At 39.0% G+C, this 20,821-nt stretch overlaps 2 protein-coding genes across 20 annotated transcripts in view; one reads left to right on the top strand and one right to left on the bottom strand.

Annotated features, from left to right (window-relative positions):
• The window catches only part of CEP15 (centrosomal protein 15), a 431,988-nt gene that overhangs the window by 267,349 nt on the left and 143,818 nt on the right, over window positions 1-20,821 (bottom strand). The gene's annotated exons all lie outside the window — the stretch shown is intronic.
• Window positions 1-20,821, top strand: part of CADPS (calcium dependent secretion activator) — a 434,367-nt gene that overhangs the window by 358,821 nt on the left and 54,725 nt on the right. For all 19 annotated transcript variants that reach the window (XM_087708812.1, XM_087708811.1, XM_087708807.1 and 16 more), the window contains 2 exons: window positions 9,397-9,429; window positions 15,662-15,769. In XM_087708812.1, the coding sequence (XP_087564938.1) occupies window positions 9,397-9,429; window positions 15,662-15,769 (141 nt within the window). The remainder of the gene's footprint in view (window positions 1-9,396; window positions 9,430-15,661; window positions 15,770-20,821) is intronic.

The following is a 20,821-nucleotide window of genomic DNA, read 5'->3' as shown; positions in this document are numbered from 1 at the left end:
CTCAAGAGGTACAGCTTGCATGCCCATTCTCAGCTTCTGGCTCCTCTGTTCTGTTCTTTTGCACAAAGAAATAAAAATAGAATGTCTATGAAGATTCTCAGTCATCCACAGTCATAGTTTCTTATTTTCTCTGAAGATGTTTCACTTCTCATCCAAGAAGCTTCTTCAACTCAGAGCTGAAGTTCAGTTGCCTCTTGAAAAAGCACCTTTGGGATCTAGATCAGAACAAGAACAGATATTCTGCTACTGTCACTGGAAGCTCCCATTGGTGCATTTCACATAATCATAAAACTACAATTACAGATTAACAGAATTGGAAGGGATCTTGTAGGTAATCAAGTCTAATTCCACCCCCCACCAAGCAAACTCTACACAATTTCTGACACATGTCAGTCCAGTTGTCAGGGTTCCAAATAACATCCAAAATTAAATCAGAGTCCAAGGCAAAGTATTGCTCAAAGTTCCAATTTATTAAGAGAGCCATGTTGGCACATCTGGGAAAACCCGAATCTGAGCTTCCTGGTTTTCCCCACCCAGTTGAGATTTCGTGACCTTGCCCCCACACCCACAAGTCCATCACATGGTCCAATCTTCCACTGCCATGCTGGCAGTTCTACCCATCCAGTTCCGATCAGGTGCAGAGGTGTAGAGACGAAGGATGACCTTGGATTCTAGAAAGGAATTTTATTTTGGCAACATCACATTCTACTCCTTACTATTCCTCCTCCCAATTCCCCACTAATGAAACAGCATAGTAGAATAGAATATTTGTGTGGCAAGCCAAAGATCCCCAAAAGAACCAGCTGCAGACCTGACACCAGTCTCTTCTTGAAAGCCTCCAGAGATGAAGCTCCCACAACTTCTGAAGGCAAGCTGTTCCATTGGTTGATCATTCTCACTGTCAGGAAATTTCTCCTTATTTCTAGTTGGATCTCTCCTTGATCAGTTTCCATCCATTATTCCTTGTATAGTCTTTGGGTGCTTTGGAAAATAGCTTGACCACTTTCCTTCTGTGGCAACCCCTCAAATATATATATATAATAGAATTTAGTAGACAACTAAAACCAATAAAGAATGCAGTGGAAGGAAAAGATATTACCTCTTAAAATTAGAGGCATTACCTATTGAGATGAAAATACCTTTATATGTTAAAGAAACACCAAGAGAAAAACGTAATGAGCATCATGTAGCAATTTCATTTCTCTAATTTCAACGTCCAATTTCAATCAGTAGTAGCAGTTAGACTTATATACCGCTTCATAGGGCTTTCAGCCCTCTCTAAGCGGTTTACAGAGTCAGCATATCGCCCCCAACAACAATCTGGGTCCTCATTTTACCCACCTCGGAAGGATGGAACCCTGAGCCGGTGAGATTTGAACAGCCGAACTGCAGAACTGCAGTCAGCTGAAGTAGCCTGCAGTGCTGCATTTAACCACTGCGCCACCTTGGCTCCAGATTAGAAAATAATGTATTGGTTGGTTAAGCTTGCTTTTTCTTTGAGACAACTAGCAGCACAGAATGTAGAAGTGCTCCTTTTGAAGTTTTGTAATTAGCAACATCATCTCTACTAAACTATTTTCTCTGGATCCAGTTTCTTCCTCCTGGGTATCACACAGTATTTTCTGAACGGTGACAAATGAATGACCCGGAGTGCTGCAGATGGATCAATGGAATTTGGGAAACATCAAACTAGTTCTTAATTCAGGGAGATAATCTAAAAACCTAGGATGCTTTGGCCTTTGCTGATCGACACAGCAAACACCAATTAGTGTGAGTTGCACAGACTGATCTTAAATTTCTACATCCAGTCATTATGAAGGATTTCCTTTAAGCCTACATGTAATGCCAAACCAGGAACTTAAAACACTGTTGGCAGACATGCCTTTAGTAGTTGGGAGCTGTCAGATGCAAGTCCTTGATACCCAATCATTGAAAATCACTGTCATTTTAGAGGCCGTTCTATCCTATGTCTTTAGAATGAAAATGACATCATTGACCAACATTTTAAGAGGGTTTTTTTATTTGAACAATTTTATTAGTTTATAACATACAAAAAAATACAAAAGCAAATAATAGGGAAAATAGGGAAGGGAAAAGGGAAGGGAAAAGTATGGAACAGAGGGGGAAGAAGAAAGAAAAGACATTGCCTTGCAAGTCCCTTTGGTGCCGTTGAATAGGGTAGTAACATCAAACCACAACTTTTTACTTTTACATATTAGTTTAAACACGTATTTATATAACAACAAAACTATCTAATTGGTAAAACCCAAAATCAAAGTTTCATTTTTTTTCTACCTCAAGCACAACGTCCCGAAGTGGTTTCCACATAGAAACAAAAGTACTTTCCTGGATCAACGCAGTCAATTTTGAAATGACTCTTACAAGAACAAACCTCATATTTCCACCATGATACAGCATATAATGCTAATGAATAGTAATGGCCATAGAACACATACTGGGATTACTGAGTGACTGCTGTGATCCAGCATTCTTAGATTGGATAGATGTTGTAACTCTTGTAGACCCAGTAAAGTTCATTTTTCTGGAGGATCCCATAAAGCAAGCAGCAGAACATGCACTTCTCCTGAGTGAGATGTGTTTCATACAAACTTTGTAGGACCATGTAACCGTTCTTCATTGTGGGTTCATATTCAGAATAGCTAAAGATATTTCTAATGACTTTAACAAGATCCTCACTTATTATAGATCCATTGCAATATATGCCTGTGAGAACAGCTTCTCCCGAACAATTGGTGACAATATAATTTATACAATAATGTGTAACTGAAGAGTTCACACACTTCCAGAAAGGAATGAAATCCAACATATCACATAGCAGTGTATCAACCAGCTATAAACAGACTGATCAAAAGATTGTCCAGATTTTCAAGACTGCTTTGCAGCAAAAGTTGGGAGAAGCCACGGTGGCACAATGCTTAAGGTGCAGTACTGCAGGCTACTTCTGCTGACTGCTGGTTGCCTGCAATTTGGCAGTTCAAATCTCACCAGGCTCAAGCCTTCCATCTTTCCAAGGTGGGTAAACTGAGGATTCAAATTGTTGGGAGCAATATGCTAATTCTGTAAACCGTTTAAAGAGGGCTGTAAAGCACTGTAAAGCGGTATATAAGCCTAAGTGCTATTGATATTGCTATCATGGTAGGCACATCTGTTCCTCAAAAAAATGTTGCAATGAATGTTCTAATTTTTTCTTTTAACTTTCAAGCTGGGTGTTTCAGCTTTTTTAGAAAGCATTTTAGCAGAAGCAAAATATGTGTGCTGAACCATGTGAGTAGAGTTTTTGTTTTAATGCATGACATGTGGAGCTTCTCTCCAGATGTCTTGCGACACTTGAACACTAAAACACTAATTTTGGCAGATTTCATTGCAAACAAGGAGACCATATCCTACAACATGAAGACACTTGTGAAAACAGCCATTCCAGTTTAGTTACTTCATTAATAGAAGTGTTGCCTCTACTGCAAACACATTTTATACATCAAAATGTAAATGCTAATAAACAGAGTTCTTGAACCAGAATTGAACACTGAATGAGATATTGCTTAATATATTTACATTAGACCTTTTACCTTGTTGAGTTGGAATGGATAGCTTGTTTTAATTTATCCAGAAAATAAGAACAAAAAGAAAAAAGAAAGAAAGGAGATTGAGGATGAGGCACAAGCTCTTACAACACCTACTAAACTATGGTTTAACAAACTAAGAATTGAACAATTGAATGGAGCCCCGAAATAAGAAATTATTGAGAATCTTCTCATATGCTTATGATATTGTTCATAAAGAAAGCTTAACATGCTAGAATCATTCTCATAGTTATCTTGGCAAATAATCAGAAATTATGCTACTACTATCTATTCAGTCTTCTACTGTAAAGTAAATATATAATTCCATAAAGGGGAAAAATGTAACTAGAGTGTTAAAAAAAATCAAAACAAGCAGCTTTCTCCCAACTTCTTTCATCAAACATTGTTCAGTTTCTTAGAAAATGACATGTCACCAGGGCTCTTATGACAAGTCGTTTTATCACCTAGTAGGATACCTTCATTTTCAATCCTTGCTGTGAAATCTATCTTAAAATTAATACATCAGTTTTCCTAATAGCATTCGCACTAACCACATCATTATAAAGTACTTGGTGGTTTCTTTCTTTCTTTCTGTATGAGACAATGAGACATTGCTCCATATTTGCTTGGATAGCTGAAGTAGGATGCTTCCTACAGTCATTGATGTTCCTTGGATCAAGCAGCCCAGTTATTTAAATAGGTATCTTTGCCTACGAAGGGATTTGCACCGAGCTGTAATGACATCTGCCAAGGATCCATTTAATATGAAGAGCTTTTTTCTCTTTGAAGAGGGAAAAAAATGATTTGCTACATTAATTAAACCAGGGAATGTATTTTACCCTTGGGAGAGGTTACAAGCAGTCTTATTTTTGTTCTGCACAAATTGTTGCCATAAACTGAGAAATTTCATGGGAAAGCACTGCAGCCCAGCCAAAAAAATTTAAAAAATGAAAATCACACAACACCCGGCATGTGGAAACTGCCATCCATCTAGCCAAAGTTTGCACTGAAGAAAAACAAGCAGTTGTGGTCGATTGGTTGTTGTTAATATTGTTGTCGTTTTAAAGTTTGTAAGAAGCAATTGAGATGGGAATAGGGAGCACGTACTGAATTATTGCTGTATTTTAGCTTTTATCCATATTTATCATGACAAATATTTATTTCATTTTGCTGTGATTTCAATGCCAGGGTTATTATTAAGCAATTTATAGTATGTCCTGACTTTATTTTAACCAAGGAGTAAGCAGTGTGTTCTTATGACCCCTGCAATACAACATGCATTGATGACATAACTTAGCTAATTCTATTACTAGGATATCTAATACGTATTTAGGATCAAGAAACTTTTGCCAAGTTCAGCAGCTTCATCTCCTTGGCTCTGTCTCCTCTTCTTAGCCCTCTTTTCAATTTTGTTTGATGATTTTTGCTGAAGAATTGGGTGGCGCGGAAAGGGCAAAATGTTAACTAGCTAATTAATGAAAAACAGCTGAATGGTGTGAATGGAAATCCTGACTGCAGGATCTTTTAGGAAGTGGGAATGATCTTATGCACTTGTTAAGTCAATCATGAGGTGTTTAGCAAATCCAACTTACTTAGAGAATTACAAATATCTAGAGTGGCTTATGGGCTTTCCGATGTTAAAGGGCAGATTATGACAGACAACAACCTGCCTTAGAGCTTTTGGGAAAACGCCTTTTATAAGACAACAGGGTTATCAGCATTTTCCTTCCTGCCGTCGCTCACTCAAGTTTTGCCATGGGTCTGTGCTTTTTCCCAAATGGACTTGCACTGGTAAGCTTAATCTCAATAGCATGCATAGTTCTGTGTAAATTTTTGCTCACAAAACTGTGTCCGTTTGCTCACACTTGGGCTGAAGCCTTTATGCTTTCAACTTGAATGGAAAATGTAATCCTCACACGAAGTGGTTGATCTGTGAGAGGATCCAGGTATCTGTGTTGTCTTCAGAATGATTTTACCCAGAGTTTTAGAAATATTTAGGAACAGGTGAGCATTTAAAAACCCAAACAAGGGTGGTGTTCGGTGATGTATTCTAATTAAATGCATATTTGTTTCAGAAATTCACAGCCTTGCAGATGGGATGCATTCTGGTACCCTCATCAAAGGGTCTCTCTATCCATCTGGAAGCTGTTCAGTTAGTTAGCTGTGTTCACTCAGAATTGCATGGAAAATTACATAACACAACACACACACACACACACACACACACACACACACACACCCCTTCGGGTGCCAGCTGCAGAAATAGCCAAGTTGTGTATATTACTCATCAGGGAAAGGAGCAGTAAAGGCTTTTGGCATTGTCAGACCTCCTCTCCTCCCCAATGGACAAGTTAGCACAGTTTTGCTCCTTTCTTTCAGAAAGGTGCATTGGATGTGGAGGAGGGGATACCATATACCTCAGGACTCCTGGGATATTGGGAACATTTAAATGCCAAATTCTCACATACAATCAGATGCTCCCCTACTCCAGATTTTCATGGCATGCAATCGCACGGAAGAATCAGATGTGCAAAAGCCCAGTAAAGCATCACTCGCTACACAGATGCTTTTGCTGCTGCTATTTTCACAATCACAGCTGCCCTTTTTGAAGCCACCCGGCACGCAGAAATCCCAGTGTGGTATTGACAAGTAGGATTTCTTTCACAACTGTTTTTCACATACTGTTGCTCAGTGTAATTTTGTGGGTGATAAGGAGGTAAATAAAAAGCATCCAGTTCTCAGGTATGAATCCCAGCTCAGAGAGTGAGATGCTGCTTGTGTGGCGTTGCGTTGATTTGGATAAGTGATGAACTCAAAACAACAGTCCTGCATTTAGGAAACAGTGATGATGTTCTTTCCAAATGAAATAGGCAACATCATCCACTATAAATTTGTATACAATCTGGAATGTTTCATAGGGGTTCCACATCTTTGCAGCCTAGTTGGAATATTGTAGAGTCTGATATATCTATATCTATGTCTGTCTGTCTGTCTGTCTGCCTGCCTGTCTGTCTATCTATCTATCTATATACACATCGTACATACACACACACACACACGCATACACTGTGTGTGTGTGTGTGTGTGTGTGTGTGTGTGTGTGTGTGTGTAATATATATATCTTCAGGAGTTCTGATTCCAATTGTAACAGATAACAGGGAAGTTATTTATCTAACATTGCAAAGGCCCTATAATAAATTGGTGTGCTTTCATTTACTAACCTATTCATATCCTATGATTGTTTTAAAGGTATGTTCAATGCATGTACTATTTAATAGTTTTTTCCTTGACTGATTTTATTTTCTTTAATTAACATTTATTTCTCAATCCATCCTGAGCATGTGTCAAGTCTGCAGACGCCTTCAGATAGATGGGATGTGGACAATAGTTGATTGTCCATAATTGGTTTTGAGGTAGTCTTGAGATTATAAATGCTATTTTGCATTGAACAGATGCATGGATTAAAAGTGGCTTTGGTTGCACTGGTGACACACTGGCCAAAATGTGCCCAATCTGATCAATGTAGTCCTTCCCAAAAGTAAAAATGCATAGCTCTGCATGTAGCAGAGCTAGAACTAAAGCTAATAATTTAGGATAGCCCTTTACATCTTCATAAAAAGCATGAAACAAAATTCTTGATGGACTAAAGTTATGAGAGATGGCAGAGGTGAATATATGTGGGTCCCCTCTCATGGTGGCCATGGGGTGATGATCATAACTTTGGGATCCATCTGGCGATGACCATGGAATGTAGAAGATTCTAATTTGCTTTGCAATGAAGGTTGTCTAAGCACGTGGTTCAGCTGAGAAATACATATAGGGAAGTGAAGATATTAGTTTGATTATGAACAAAAAGCCTAAAACATTTTGCTGAAAGTATGAACTGGTGTTATCTAACTTGTTGTGGATATGTAGGACAGTAGGAATCCATCAATAGATGCAAGCAGCATTTTGGTGAATGGAAGAACCACACATGAATTTTAGGGAGAAATGTACAATTTTTCTGAATGAATGGGATTCAGAAATCATTCTCATATGTAACCTGATTGAATGGGTGGGAACAAAACAAGACAATGCAAAAAATGTAACCTGATTGAATGGGTGGGAACAAAACAAGACAATGCAAAAAAAATGATTGGACCATTTACAGACTCTAGAGAACAATGAAAGATACGTATCTGCTTAGAAAAAATCTTTGTTTTGAACATGAGAATTAAGCATAGATCAGTTCAAGTGAGGTTATGAATATATATCTAAAAGCACAATTAAGCTGATGGAAGATTGAATTAAGGAAGGAAAAGGGATGTTGATAGATTCTGACAGGCCATACTTTGGCTATTAATCTATTGGAAAATAGATTAATCTCCCAACAGAATAAATGGAAAATGACTGTAAGGTAAAGTGGGAGTTGCTTGGAACAAAATAAAAGCAAAAAGAATCCCAGAGAAAGTTCAGTTACATGAATTGGAAATTTGAAAAATGACACGTGTTGGAAAGGTAAAGTAAAAGGATGGCAGGATCACAAAAAAATGCATTAAAGAGAATGATTGCTGCAAAAATTAGTATTAGAAAAAGATACTGTATAATATGTTTAGAGAGAAAAAGATAGATGCAAAGAATGTCATCAAAGCTACCTAGAATTAATGAGGATTGAATTATGGAACAAATATGTAAAAGTAGAGTGAACAGGAAGAGAGAGGAAAAGGAAGACTGGGGAAATGGTGGTTGGATATAATGCAACCAATAGCAGATAAAAATAACAGAAACAAGAATGGTTAGCAAGAATAAAAAGCATGGATCTGCAGGGAGGTTGGGCAAAAAGGATAAATGAAAAAAAGTGTAGCATTATGTCAATTTTTGTACTTGCATCAAAATGTCCTATACAGGCACATGAGGGCTGGAGCTTTTGTTATGATGTCACAATGTATATTTCATCATCTCAATAAAATCACAACACTGCAGGCACCCATGGCAGCACTGAAAAAAAAAGACTTATAACCATTTTTCACTTACGACCATTGCAACATCCCCATGGTCATGTGATTTACATTCGGATGCTTGATGACTCACTCATATTTATGACAGTTGCAGTGTCCCAGGGTCAGGTGATCACTTTTTGCGACCTTCTGACAAGCAACCAGATTTACTTAACAACCACGTTCCAAATTTAACAACTGCAGGAGTCTGTAGAGATTCTCAGTCATCCAGGTCATGGTTGTCCCAAAGGTGCTTTTTCAGGAGGCAACTGGACTTCCTTGTTTTTTTCTTTTGAACATGTTTCGCTCTCTGATCCAAGAAGCTTCTTCAGCTTTCCCCACTATCCTGTCAGAGCTGAAGAAGCTTCTTAGATGAGAAGCAAAACATCTTCAAAAAAAAAAGTCCAGTTGCCTGCAGTGATTCACTTAACAAATGTATTGAAAAGTCCTAAAATGGGGCAAAAGTCACTTAACAAATGTTTTGCTGCTAACAACATAAGTTTTGGGCTCAGTTGTGGTTGTAACCCGAGGACTACTTGTATCTGGAGTGGTATAGTGAATGTTGTTGGTGTAAACCAGATACAATTTTATTTCCCTTTCCTCTCTAATGCCTTTACTCCTTCAGTTCATAATTTCTTTCTGCACTTTGCACAAGGTAGCTTACTTCAGAAGGGAATTGCACGTTGGATATATATGTGTGTGTGTATGTGCCTGCCATATAAATTTAACTTGTCACTCGTTATTTTCTAACAATGCTGCAAATACCATAATTTGTTTTCCTATATTATTTTATTAGTGTAAAAGTAACAAATTTAATGTCTGCTGTGTTTCTATTTTAGGTGAAAGCAGCTTCCAAATACGTGGATGTGCCTGTAAGCTTTATTTAAATATAGCACTCTCTTTTTTATTTTTTCCCTCCCACCCTCTTTGTAAGGGAAGTGATGCCTTTTTACAATGATACAGTGATTGGCTCTTCTCTGAATCAAGAATGATAATGAGATTTTTCATCCAAAGTTTATGAGAGCTGATCCTTTTTTGGATCTTTCTCAGTGATCATTGGGAAGTCTGGTCCAATAAAACATATGTTAAAAGTAAATGTTTTGAGGTGAAAAATATGGAACAAAGATGATGAAAATTTGCAATGTCTTTCATTATAACCATGCAGTTGCTTTGTAAATTATCTGTCCCAGATCACAAAACATGATCACACCTCTTTGAGATGTGGAAGAACTTTTAAGGATTGGTTTGAATTGGCTGTAACCTGACTTTTTTTTTTTTTTTTTGCAAAGAGAGACCTCAAGAAGGAGATAAGAGTAAGCAGAGTTTATAATGCAGTTTCAGAGACTCTAGGACCGTGATGGGAAACCTATGGCAAGTGTGCCCAAAGTGGCATGTGAAGCCATGTTGCCCGGCACACGCGGGCTTGCCTGTTTGACTTTCAGGTTTCTGCCACGCATGTGCATGCGATGATCAACTGTCGTTTGTGCAAATGGCAGTGCCGAAAACCGGTGTGCACCTGCGCGCCAATCAGCTGATCGCCGGGCACACATGCGCACCAGAATTCGGAGGTTTGGCTTTTCCTGAGCGTGATACCTTTCTCTGCGCAGCATTGTCAAAAACTGGCCTGAGCATGCACGCCACCCAGCTGATTGTCTGGCGCGCATGCATGCTAAAACCCAGAAGTTCGGCTTTTCCAGATCGTGGCTCCGAAAAGGTTCACCATCACTTCTCTAGGAAGTTCCTGTTGGATCACATTGTTATTGTCAACATCTTAAAGTGAGTGAAGGTTTCCAAGGGTGACATGGAAGCAGGCTAAATATGGGATCAGCCTGGAGGAAAAGGCATGTGAGGTCAAAGAAGGAAACAGGGAGGTAATTCTTCATTTTGGATGGAAGAACGTTACTCTGTAAAAATCAAGGCAGAGTGTTAAGAATGCCAATGTGGAAGCCCTTGAGCTCCTAACAAGGAACAGCAACTCAAATCAGTCTTTCAAAATCAGAGAAACTGGCACTAGATTGATTCTCATTGTTATTACAGGGTACAAATCTGATGGGCCTCTTTCTTTACCAGGAGGCTTCCTTGGGTTTTGTGCTCTTTCTTCCAGGAATGACCCAGTAATTGGAGAAGGCCTGAAATACAGTAAAGCCCGACATAACATTGTTTGAAACGAATAAAAGTTCTACATCAGGATCCAGACTTAGCAGGTGCTCAGATGTTTAAAGTGGTAGACAAACAAAGCTAGAATGAGTGGGCTGAAACGGAATTATGTTTGTTTTACCTTCCGTGGCAAACAGTTCCAGTAGCTTGTTTTACTGTTACACAATGTAATAAGAAATGATTACTGTTATTATGAGTTTATTTTTCATTTATTTTATTTATTTATTTATCAATCACATTGCTATCCCATCACTTTTTGGGAGAAAACCCCTTAGCAGTTTGCATAGAATATAAAACCAAATAACACAACCATGCTATAAGCTTCCATATAAGGAAGAAGGAGGAGGAGGAAGAATTTCTGAACTGTTGCAAAGTCTTGGTACAGATCAAAAGGAAATTATAGTAATTTCATCCAATAAAATTAATGCACAACTTAATCGTCAGTCCAATAAATTAAATATTTACAACTAAGACAAGAGAAACAGAACTTCCATATGTATTGGAAGCCTATAAGTATTGTCACTCTATAATACTGCAGAGTCTATATTGAATCCAATGCCAATATAGCCTAAAAGCTACCTACCTTCATAAAAGTTGATTAAAATAACCTTTTTAAAGGCCATCCAATTTTCCCAGAGGCAAAGCAGAAGAAGGAGCTGATTCCAAAGGTGCTGGGCCATCTCCAAAGGTTTGGGGAATGGGAAAAGACAGACAATGGCGCCTAGAGAAATTTGAGGACCAAGCATGTTGTAGGATGATTTCATTGGATGAAAGTGAATAAGGGGAGACTGTAAGAAAGTCCTTGGGAGTCTGGGCAAAGAGACACTTGCCAAGGGAACAGCCCAAAAAGAGATAGCAGAGCCCACAGTTGGATAGTGGATAGGGCAATAAGCTCAGAAGGGACCATCCCTTGTTTTTCAGGCTGTAAATAATTGGGAAATCAGATAGGAATCACAACCACACAAGCTAATTCTACTTTATTGTAAATCTATGTTGACAATCATGCAAGTATGAGAGTGCACATTTCTCTCTCTCTCTCCTTTACAGCCCAATCTTGAATGTGTTAACCCTAAACAGCCTTTTAACTTTAAGGCAGAAATAATTTTTGAGGGGAAGATGGTGAATGGTAGATAAGCAATACATATATATTAAAGACCAGGCTGAAGACTTTTCTGCAAAATAACTTTATTAATCCTTTAAAAAAAAAAAAGTAAATGGTGCTGCAGCCCATTATTTAGAGCTTGGATTAGATTGCAAAGAGTCCTCAAAGATCTCAGGCAAAGCACTCTGCATATCTGAAATTAACATTTAAATTAAGTTAAAGTGCAAGTTAAATTAAGTTTAAGTTGGAGTAAGGGATTATGATTGTTAAAGCGGGAGACAATTGCAGGTGTTTGATTTTGAGGATTTACAGATAAGAGCCCCTGTTCTAAATTTTCATTTCCAAATTGTGTGTACATGTATCCATATTTATTAAGATGTGCACAGAAAGTAACAATAAATTATATAGACTGTGGCTGAGTGAGAAGTTTCCTTCAATATATCGTTATGGGAAAAAGGCAGAGAAAAGTTAAATATATTTTATATGCCTTTCGTTTTGTAATTTGTCCTAAATGTTGATTTTTATTATATAATGTTACATATCTATTCACCCAAAATATGTCCTGCTCATTCATAAAGCCCAGTGGGATATTCCTGATATCCTATTTTAGCTTCACAACCCACTCTTTAAAGTAGAGTGAGATGGAAGATAAAAACCTCCAACCCCTCCACTGAACATTGAGATAAAAGTAAAGGTTTCCCTTGCACACATGTGCTTGTCGTTCCTGACTCTAGTGGGCAGTGCTTATCTCCATTTCAAAACCGAAGAGCCAGCGCTGTCCAAAGATGTCTTCGTGGTCATGTGGCCAGCATGACTAAATGCCGAAGGTGCATGGAACGCTATTACCTTCCCACCAAAGTTGGTTCCTATTTTTCTACTTCATTTTACATGCTTTCGAACTGCTAGGTTGACAGAAGCTGGGACAAGTAACGAGAGCTCACTCTTTTACGCAGTGCTAGAGATTCAAACTGCTGACCTTTCTGATCAACAAGCTCAGTGTCTTAGCCACTGAACCACCATGTTCCTTTACTGAATATTACAATACACATGTAACATTATATATCCCCACTGAACATTACAAGGAAGCAAAGTTTGGCAGACATTTTCCTCTAGTTCAAACTCAATTTTTTTTTTCCTTATCTGGGCAGGATAATCTTGCAGAAAAAACCATCTTAACAATTAACTCAGTATTAATAATGGCTTTGCATACAAGGAAGGAAAGTTAAACCAGAACACCATGGCTTAGGCATGTTGAAATCACATTCCCAATATTGTCATTTTTCTAGCTCAGCAGATTTTTCGAAAATGACAATAAGAACTTCGCTTCCTGTAATATCGGAAATCCTCTCCTCCTGTATGCATGCACAGATGCAGAAATGTCATCCTTAAAGAGGAAAACAAGAAGAAAGTAGTAGAGAATTGGATTTATTTATTTATTTATTTATTAAATTTTTATACCACCCTACAAGATGATGGGATACTTATCATTACTGCCTTGGATTTACAGCATCTTTAGGTTAGCTGTGCCATTCCGTGTGCTAATGATTGATATGGGTTGCTGTCAGCATCCTAGGTATCAACCAAGTATCTTCTTTAAATATATGTTTGTTTATCATTATTATTATGTGGTTAATTTTTGGTGAGATTCACAGCCTTTGGGGCTGGTTGGTAGCTCAACAGCTCGAGTCCTAACCAAGGACCTAGGAACTGTTAAGGTAACGTCGGAGGATATAAGTTGTTCCAAGTAGGGTGGTTTTTTGTAGAGTCAGAATGTTCAAGTCCGATAAATTTAGAATTTCCAAATAGCAAGGTAGCCCTTTAGGTATTGCTCCAATGGCTCCGATTAAAATCGGGACAACACTCAATTTATTGTTGTTGTTGTTATCATTATCATTATCATTATTATTATTATTTGCAGCCTTAGTGCAATTCACTTGCTGGAAATTGCCTTGAAAAAATATCACCATCATATTTTACTGTATATTGTTCTCATTGTTGGTTTTTTTTTTTTTTAAATTAATACCTTGTCATTGTTTCAGTAGGTGTTAAAAATGTTACTGGCATCTTAGAGCCAATCATTGCCCTTTGCTTGATAATTGTATTTCTATGTTTATATACACAAATGCGCGCACACACACACGTGCATAAATGTGCATGTGTGTGCACGCGCACATGCGCGCGCACACACACACACACACACTACGTTACGCGCACACCGTCCTACTGCTTCTCAAACTTCCTAATTTTCACCCAGAAAATGGGTGTTAACTAACTTCAATTTACAGTGGATGACAATCACATCTCATTGAGAAATGATACTTTGTGATCTACAGTAAAACACAGTAATAAAAGTAATGACACCCGTTATTATGAAACTTCCCACGTGCCACCAACATTTAAGAATTGTGTGGCAGTGTTTATAATGACTCTTATTTTAGCATTTTAATGGGTTTCCTTTGAGATGAGTTTGATTCCATTATATCAAAGCATGTAACTTACTTAGTGATTGTTTCACCCCTCCCCCAATTTTCCCCCTTATTAGATTCTGGTGAGTGTAATACAGACTGTCACAATCATCACATATCTTGCAAACTTTATACATTCAGATTTAAGGGAAATTGGTGTGTTGCAGCTTCACGGGAATGGCAGGAGATGAATGGAGCAGTTTTATACTTGCTTACTCAGAAGGCAGTCTTGCGGTTTATAATTCCCACACGGAAACTTGCAAATGCATTGGAAATAATGTTTACGATAAAAATCTAACCCAAATTAGCTAGAATTAAAGGTCTGTTACCTTCATTGGGCTGAAGTAAGGTATCTCATTTCCATCAGCAACTATACACTGGAAACCTATATCTATCACATGAATGTTTTTGGTGTTTGTGTTTTTGACAGGTAGGTAATAGATTTTTTGGGGGGGGGGATTTAGCAATTATTCCAAATGATATTTTATTTTTAAACACATGTGTTTGGGTTTTCAAAACTGAATATAAAATGTATATCAAGAATTTTTGGCCGAAGGGTGAAATTCAGCAGGTTCTGGAGAACTGGTAGCAGACATTTTGAGTAGTTCAGAGAACCGGCAAATACTGCCTCTGGCTGGCCCCAGAGTGGGGTGGGAAAGGAGATTTTGCAATATCCTTCCTCCAGGAGTGGGGAGGGAATGGGGATTTTGCAATATCCTTCCTCTGCCATACCCACCAAGCCACGCCCACAGAACCGGTATTTTTTAAAAAAATTGAATTTCACCACTGATTTAGTCCACTAGATTTGAATAGGTCTGAGGGTTCCCTTTTTCGTAATAGAGTAGAGAGGATTTTCTTGGAGGATTCTAAAGAGGTGATGGTGAAGCTGCATGGATAATTGTTGTGTTAATTCAGTGTTTCTCAATCTTGGGAAGATTAAGATGTGTAGACTTCAACTCCCAGAATTCCCCAGCTAGCTATGGTGGCTGAACCAGCTATATGGCTGAGGAATTATGGGAGTTGAAGTCCATGAATCTTAAGGCTACTAACTTTGAGAAACACTGTGCTAATTAAGTCAAGAAGAGAAGAAAGGACTGAGAGACAGAAAGAGATATTTGAGCTATGCAAACCAATACTTAGGTGCTTTAGTTACCTGCTACACACAGTTGAAAGGTTTTGCTGATTTCCAAATAAGTCTAAGTGTGTCAACTAGAATAGGTCCCTCAGCTGTAATGTGAAGAGAAATAGAAGAAGGAGAATATAGTGGAAGATGCTCACCACTGAATAAACAGATTGTCTTGAAGATATGCCATGTTTATGCTTCTCCCCTCCTTGTTCCTTTTTAATTTTCTCTCCTTCTCACTCTTTTTCTCTGTACAGAAACCAGGGATGGACGTTGCTGATGCCTACGTGACCTTCGTTCGCCATTCTCAGGACATTCTGCGTGATAAGGTCAATGAGGAGATGTATATAGAAAGGTTATTTGATGTAAGTAAATGCCCCCTCCTCCTTGGAGATCCAAGAGGGGGAGCTACAAAATGTGACAAAATGAGACAGGAGGATAAGTCACATTTTGAGAGAAATGATCAATGATAGTAGTCTCTTTTTTTCCTTTTTTTGTTGTTGTTTTCTCTTTTATTTTTGAAGGAAATTTCTGTTCCCTCCCCCCTTTTTTTCTGAATGATACTCAACTTATCTGCTACTTGTCTGCTCTAATGCCTTACGCCAAGCTACTTTGACTCACTTTCCCTCTGTTTAGATTTTAGGATAAGAGCACCTTAAATCAATGCTTAGCACTTTGACGTAAGAATGTATCAGCCATATTTTCTTAGCCTTAAAGTCTTTTTCCCCAACTGGGAGAGAAGATGAACCCTCAGGGAAAAGTGCATATGTGATCCGATGGCAAGTAAAACTTTTTACTGAAGGACCAGCAACTTTAACCCTGATTTGGCCCATTTTTTTCAAAAATTAAAAAAAATAGTTTGAAAATATTGGAAGGTTTCTGTATCCATTTTCCAATCTGAATAAATAAGGTTAATTCTGAGATTGGATGGATGTAGCACCCAATTGTTTTAAAAAATTAACTACGATTTTGTTTGAATGTCATGCATTTCACAGTTCCTTCACCTTTCTGATGCTTTTTTTTTTAACCTCTAGAATAAATTCTTTTTGTCCTGACAGTAATTGTATAGCCTAGCATTCCAACTTACAGCAGGTGCTTAATATTCTTGCTCCGGTCACTTGTTAGGAATGCATGTTTCTTTGTGTATATGTGTTTATGTAATTGTACAACAGCTGCCTTTGTCTTTGCTATCCGTGCTCTAAGTTCTCTGCCCTCCCCTGTGTTCTGGTATCCCAATTCAGATTCTCTGCAGGTTTGTTTTACCTGTTTTCTTGCTTACATTGGATTGAAAAGCTGTTTGTCTGCCGTGTCCGCCTTCCCCAGATTTTCCCAATTCCTCTTATGATTGATTCTCGTCTTTATTCCCATTTTCCTTCCCACTGAAGCCTCTTCCGACTGCATAATTCTCTTTGTTCAGTCCTCCTTTCCCCCCCCCCTCCGCAAGATTAAAATGGAACTTATCTCCCATGTCAAATGTTTTATCACATTATATCAAGTGGCATGAATTGGAGTCAAATAATCTTCCTGTGTATATCTACTAGCATGACCCATATCCCCCGAGAATGCCTCACTCGTGCATAAAGCTCCCCAGAGATTCCTTTCCTCTTAAGAGAGTTTAAATGTGAGACGCAAATCACCTTTCCACTTGAGGCAGTCCTTTTCTCTCAGTCACAGACTTGCTACCCCTCTCCCTGTCTCCCCGTAAAAATTCTGCAGTTAGCAAAACATTTCCAGGGATTGTTCTTTTCAAGGGTAGCCTTTGCACTGAACATTTTCCAGTTTGTATCTCAGCCAAATTGCCCTGAACTTCTCAAATGGAATAAGTATCTGAAATATTTCGGTTCCATCACATCACAGCCGTATCACAATTGATATGAATAAGTGTCTTGGGTACCGTTTATATAGAGAGGAAAAGAAAGGCTGTTTAATAAATAAATGCATTTTTGTCTAGATGCCTCTTGGCAGAACAGGAACGATATTATAAAAGGTAATTGACTTGAGGCACCTCTACAAACCATACAGACCCCATAGGAAGATACGGGTATACAGTGCACAACACCTGGGTTAGAGCCACGGCTTGTGTCCCTTTTGAGGAACATTTCCCCCAAAAAAGTGGTAAAGTATAGAAAGGGAACCTGTGGCTCTTCAAATGTTTTTAGGGGTATCTGCACAGAGGGAGTCAAAGTCAAAATGGAAGCCACAACCATACAATCAAAGCCCCAAGCTTTTTTTCATACATTGTTAAAAAAAAAGGAAGGTGTTTTGATCACATGGTTGGGATGACCATCTTGATGTTTTTGTTCCCATCCTGTGGACATCTCTGAATGTTGTTTGAATGAAGAGTCCCAACTGCCCCATAATGGCAATGGTGGAGGATCACTGAGAGTTTTATTTGAAGCTCCATTGTATGGGCTTGATTGTAGTACTAAGAACCTTGCCTATAATATTATTGATGTTCCCTTTTGGGAATAAATACCTTACCCATTCAGGTCCTTGCTTTTTGTAAATCCAAAAACATCCACTATATACACAAGACTTCACTAGAGAGGACCACTTTCCTGCAAAAACAATGAGGTCTTTTTGCCCCAAACCCTTAGTTTTTAGTTCACACACACACACTGTGGTGATGTCTTTTCTGAAGAAATATAGTAAATATAATAATTCCCAGTGTTCCATCATTTCCCAGTCACCATCTTGTTTGAGAAAGCACAACTAATCATTACATTCTTTTTATCATGGTAAACTGGTTTCATATGGATTTTGGTTGTTGCTATTTGAGATGACATAAGCGTTTTCATCTTCAGCTTTCACAGGATACAAGAATTCATCCTTCTCTTGATAGCCTAAAACAGACTTTGTCCAACCTAGCCCTGTCCAGGTATTTGGCTTACAATTTCCACTAGTGCAATGATAGCAAACCTTTTAGCACCGAGTGCTGAAACGGGAGTGCATGCACGCGCTTATCTGGACTGCAACCCGGAAGAGAAGCTGCTCAGGGCACATGTGCCCGCCCGAAAGTGAAGATCCAGTTTCCGGCACACATATGCATGCCAGCCAGCTAGTCTTCCAGTTACTGCCATGCACGCGCACACAATAATCAGCTGGCCACCGCGCATACTCACACAGGAAAATGGAAGACTAGCTCTTCCAGTTTTCGGCACCGCCGCATGCAAGAAAGCCAGCTGATCATCGTGTGCCCATGCACGCCAGAAATCCAGAACAGGAATGGGCAATGCCGTGCATGCCAGGCAACATAGCTTCATGTGACACTTTGGGCACGCGTGCCATAGGTTTGCCATCAATGCATTAGTGCCTGCTGAGTGACAAATGATCAAAGATCTGGAGGGTATCAAGTTGGATGAAGCCATTTTAATGCCTATGAACCTGGCCAATTGACAAATTAGCTTGGCTTATTTCAGAATCAGAAATGCCAAATCAACAACAAATGTTTATTCTCCCTTTTCTTTCCATTTGATTCTTTACCTTCCCTGCCTGGAATATTTTTTTAAATGACATTTTATTAATTTTGTTGTTAATACATTTACTGAACTCTTAATATTGCTTTGTTTTTTCTTTTATTCCTAAAATCGTCTACTTTGTACTGCATAATACTCATTTCCTTTATAAAGCCATGTTCCTATGGGTTAGGATAGCAGGATTATTCTCCTTGATGAATATTAGCATTTGCAGGAAAGTATTTAAATACCACTGTGCACCATTGAATCACATTTGCTCTGTAATTTAAATTTATCATGGAAAAAAGCCATCAAAATTTTGATTCAGAGTATCAGAAGACATTGTGATGTCCTACAATCAGCATCTAATAAGGGTCATTTTATTTTCCAAGAACTGCTTATTGAAATACAACATATTTTTTTCTTATCCATTAAAATTCTAGCCACAGAGAAGGAGTAATGAGAAGGAAAGGATCATCTTTAATATACATATTTATATGCTATGCCTTGAGGATGTATTTTCACTGTATACACTGATGATTTAAGTTCTGTAAGATAGTTTAATATCTTCCATTACCTAGACAAAATTCTGATCCCATATGGTAGCTAATGAATCCCACTATATTATCAAGGCCTCATCTTAAATCAGGTCCGTAAATGGGTTAAAAATCAGAATGTGGTAGAGATGCAGTTTCTTTGTGGTCCATTAGGAATCTTGGCATCTACTAATAAAACCTGAGGTTGGGGAGAAAAATATAACCATGTCAAAGGTGAGTTCCTACTGGTTCAACCCAGTTTGGCCAAACTGGTAGTGGTATGGTGGCCTGGGTCACTGGAAACGGTAGCAGCCCAGGCCTGCCATGCCCCCGAATCAGTTCCCTGGCACCGTCGTGGCTGCTGCCATCTTGTTTTTGAATTCTGCGCATGTGCAGAACAATTTTAATTGCATTGCGCATGCGCTCACAACGTGCATCCAGCCTGTGCATGCATGCACAAGCGAACCAGCAGTAGAGCAGGCCAGAACCCACCCTTGTACCATGTTATCTGTCTTTGGTGTCAGGTTCCGAAGGGTTAATGAAAACAGCCAAACCCAGAAACGGTTTGAAATGCAGTTTGTATTCTTCCTTCGGCATGAACTGACCAACAAACCACTAAGGCAATGAATAAATTGTCAGAGCTGCCACCCAGTGCTCCCCACCACCTTTTATAGTGACTTAGTAATTAGGATAACCTGCATCCCACGCGTGCACACAACCATCCCGTCGTAACCGAGAACAAAAACCACACGGCAATTAATGATGGATTGTTGTCAGTCAGTTATCACTAGCTTTGTAGATTTACTCAGCTGTTTGTAGAGGAGTGAAGTCTGGTGAGTCTTGGCAGCTGGCCCAGGTTTCTCCCCTGAATGGCTGCTCCAGGCCTCTGGGCTGGCCGGAGCTGACATGTGGCCACGGAGACAGCATTTGGGGAGCTACAAATTACAGTCACATAGGACTAACATTGGTTTTCCCCCTCCCCATTTCCTATCCTTTTCCTATCAACATGGGAGATTCAGTATAGACCTTTTTTTGCAAAAATCCTAGAAAATTGTCTACAACAGAGAACTACAGCCCCTGGGCCGTGGTCCACTACCTGGTCACAACCTGTTTGGAACTGGACCACACAGGTGGCAGGCAAGCATGTGCGGCAATCCCTTGCACAAGCAGCAACGACTTGCCCTAGCTCCCCTTGTGCAAATGATGGCTGTCTTTGCGCTCCTGGGCAAAGCTTCCATTGACACAAATGGAACTGCCCATGTTCACGCACACCTACCTACCTCTCACAAGGAACTATTCTCTCCTTTCCCCCCACCCCCAGGCTTCCAAGCTAGAATGGTTGGGGACCGCTGGTCTACAATCCTACTTTGGAAGTGAAATTGAACTCTGCTTGACAATCCTGATTGATAAAGCCTGATTGCAGTGG

This window comes from Thamnophis sirtalis, unplaced genomic scaffold (genome assembly GCF_051295495.1).
Source record: "Thamnophis sirtalis isolate CommonGarterSnake01/CBP01778 unplaced genomic scaffold, rThaSir2_p1.2 scaffold_3, whole genome shotgun sequence".
Classification (NCBI taxonomy): domain Eukaryota; kingdom Metazoa; phylum Chordata; class Lepidosauria; order Squamata; family Natricidae; genus Thamnophis; species Thamnophis sirtalis.
This window is presented reverse-complemented; position numbering and strand designations above follow the sequence as displayed.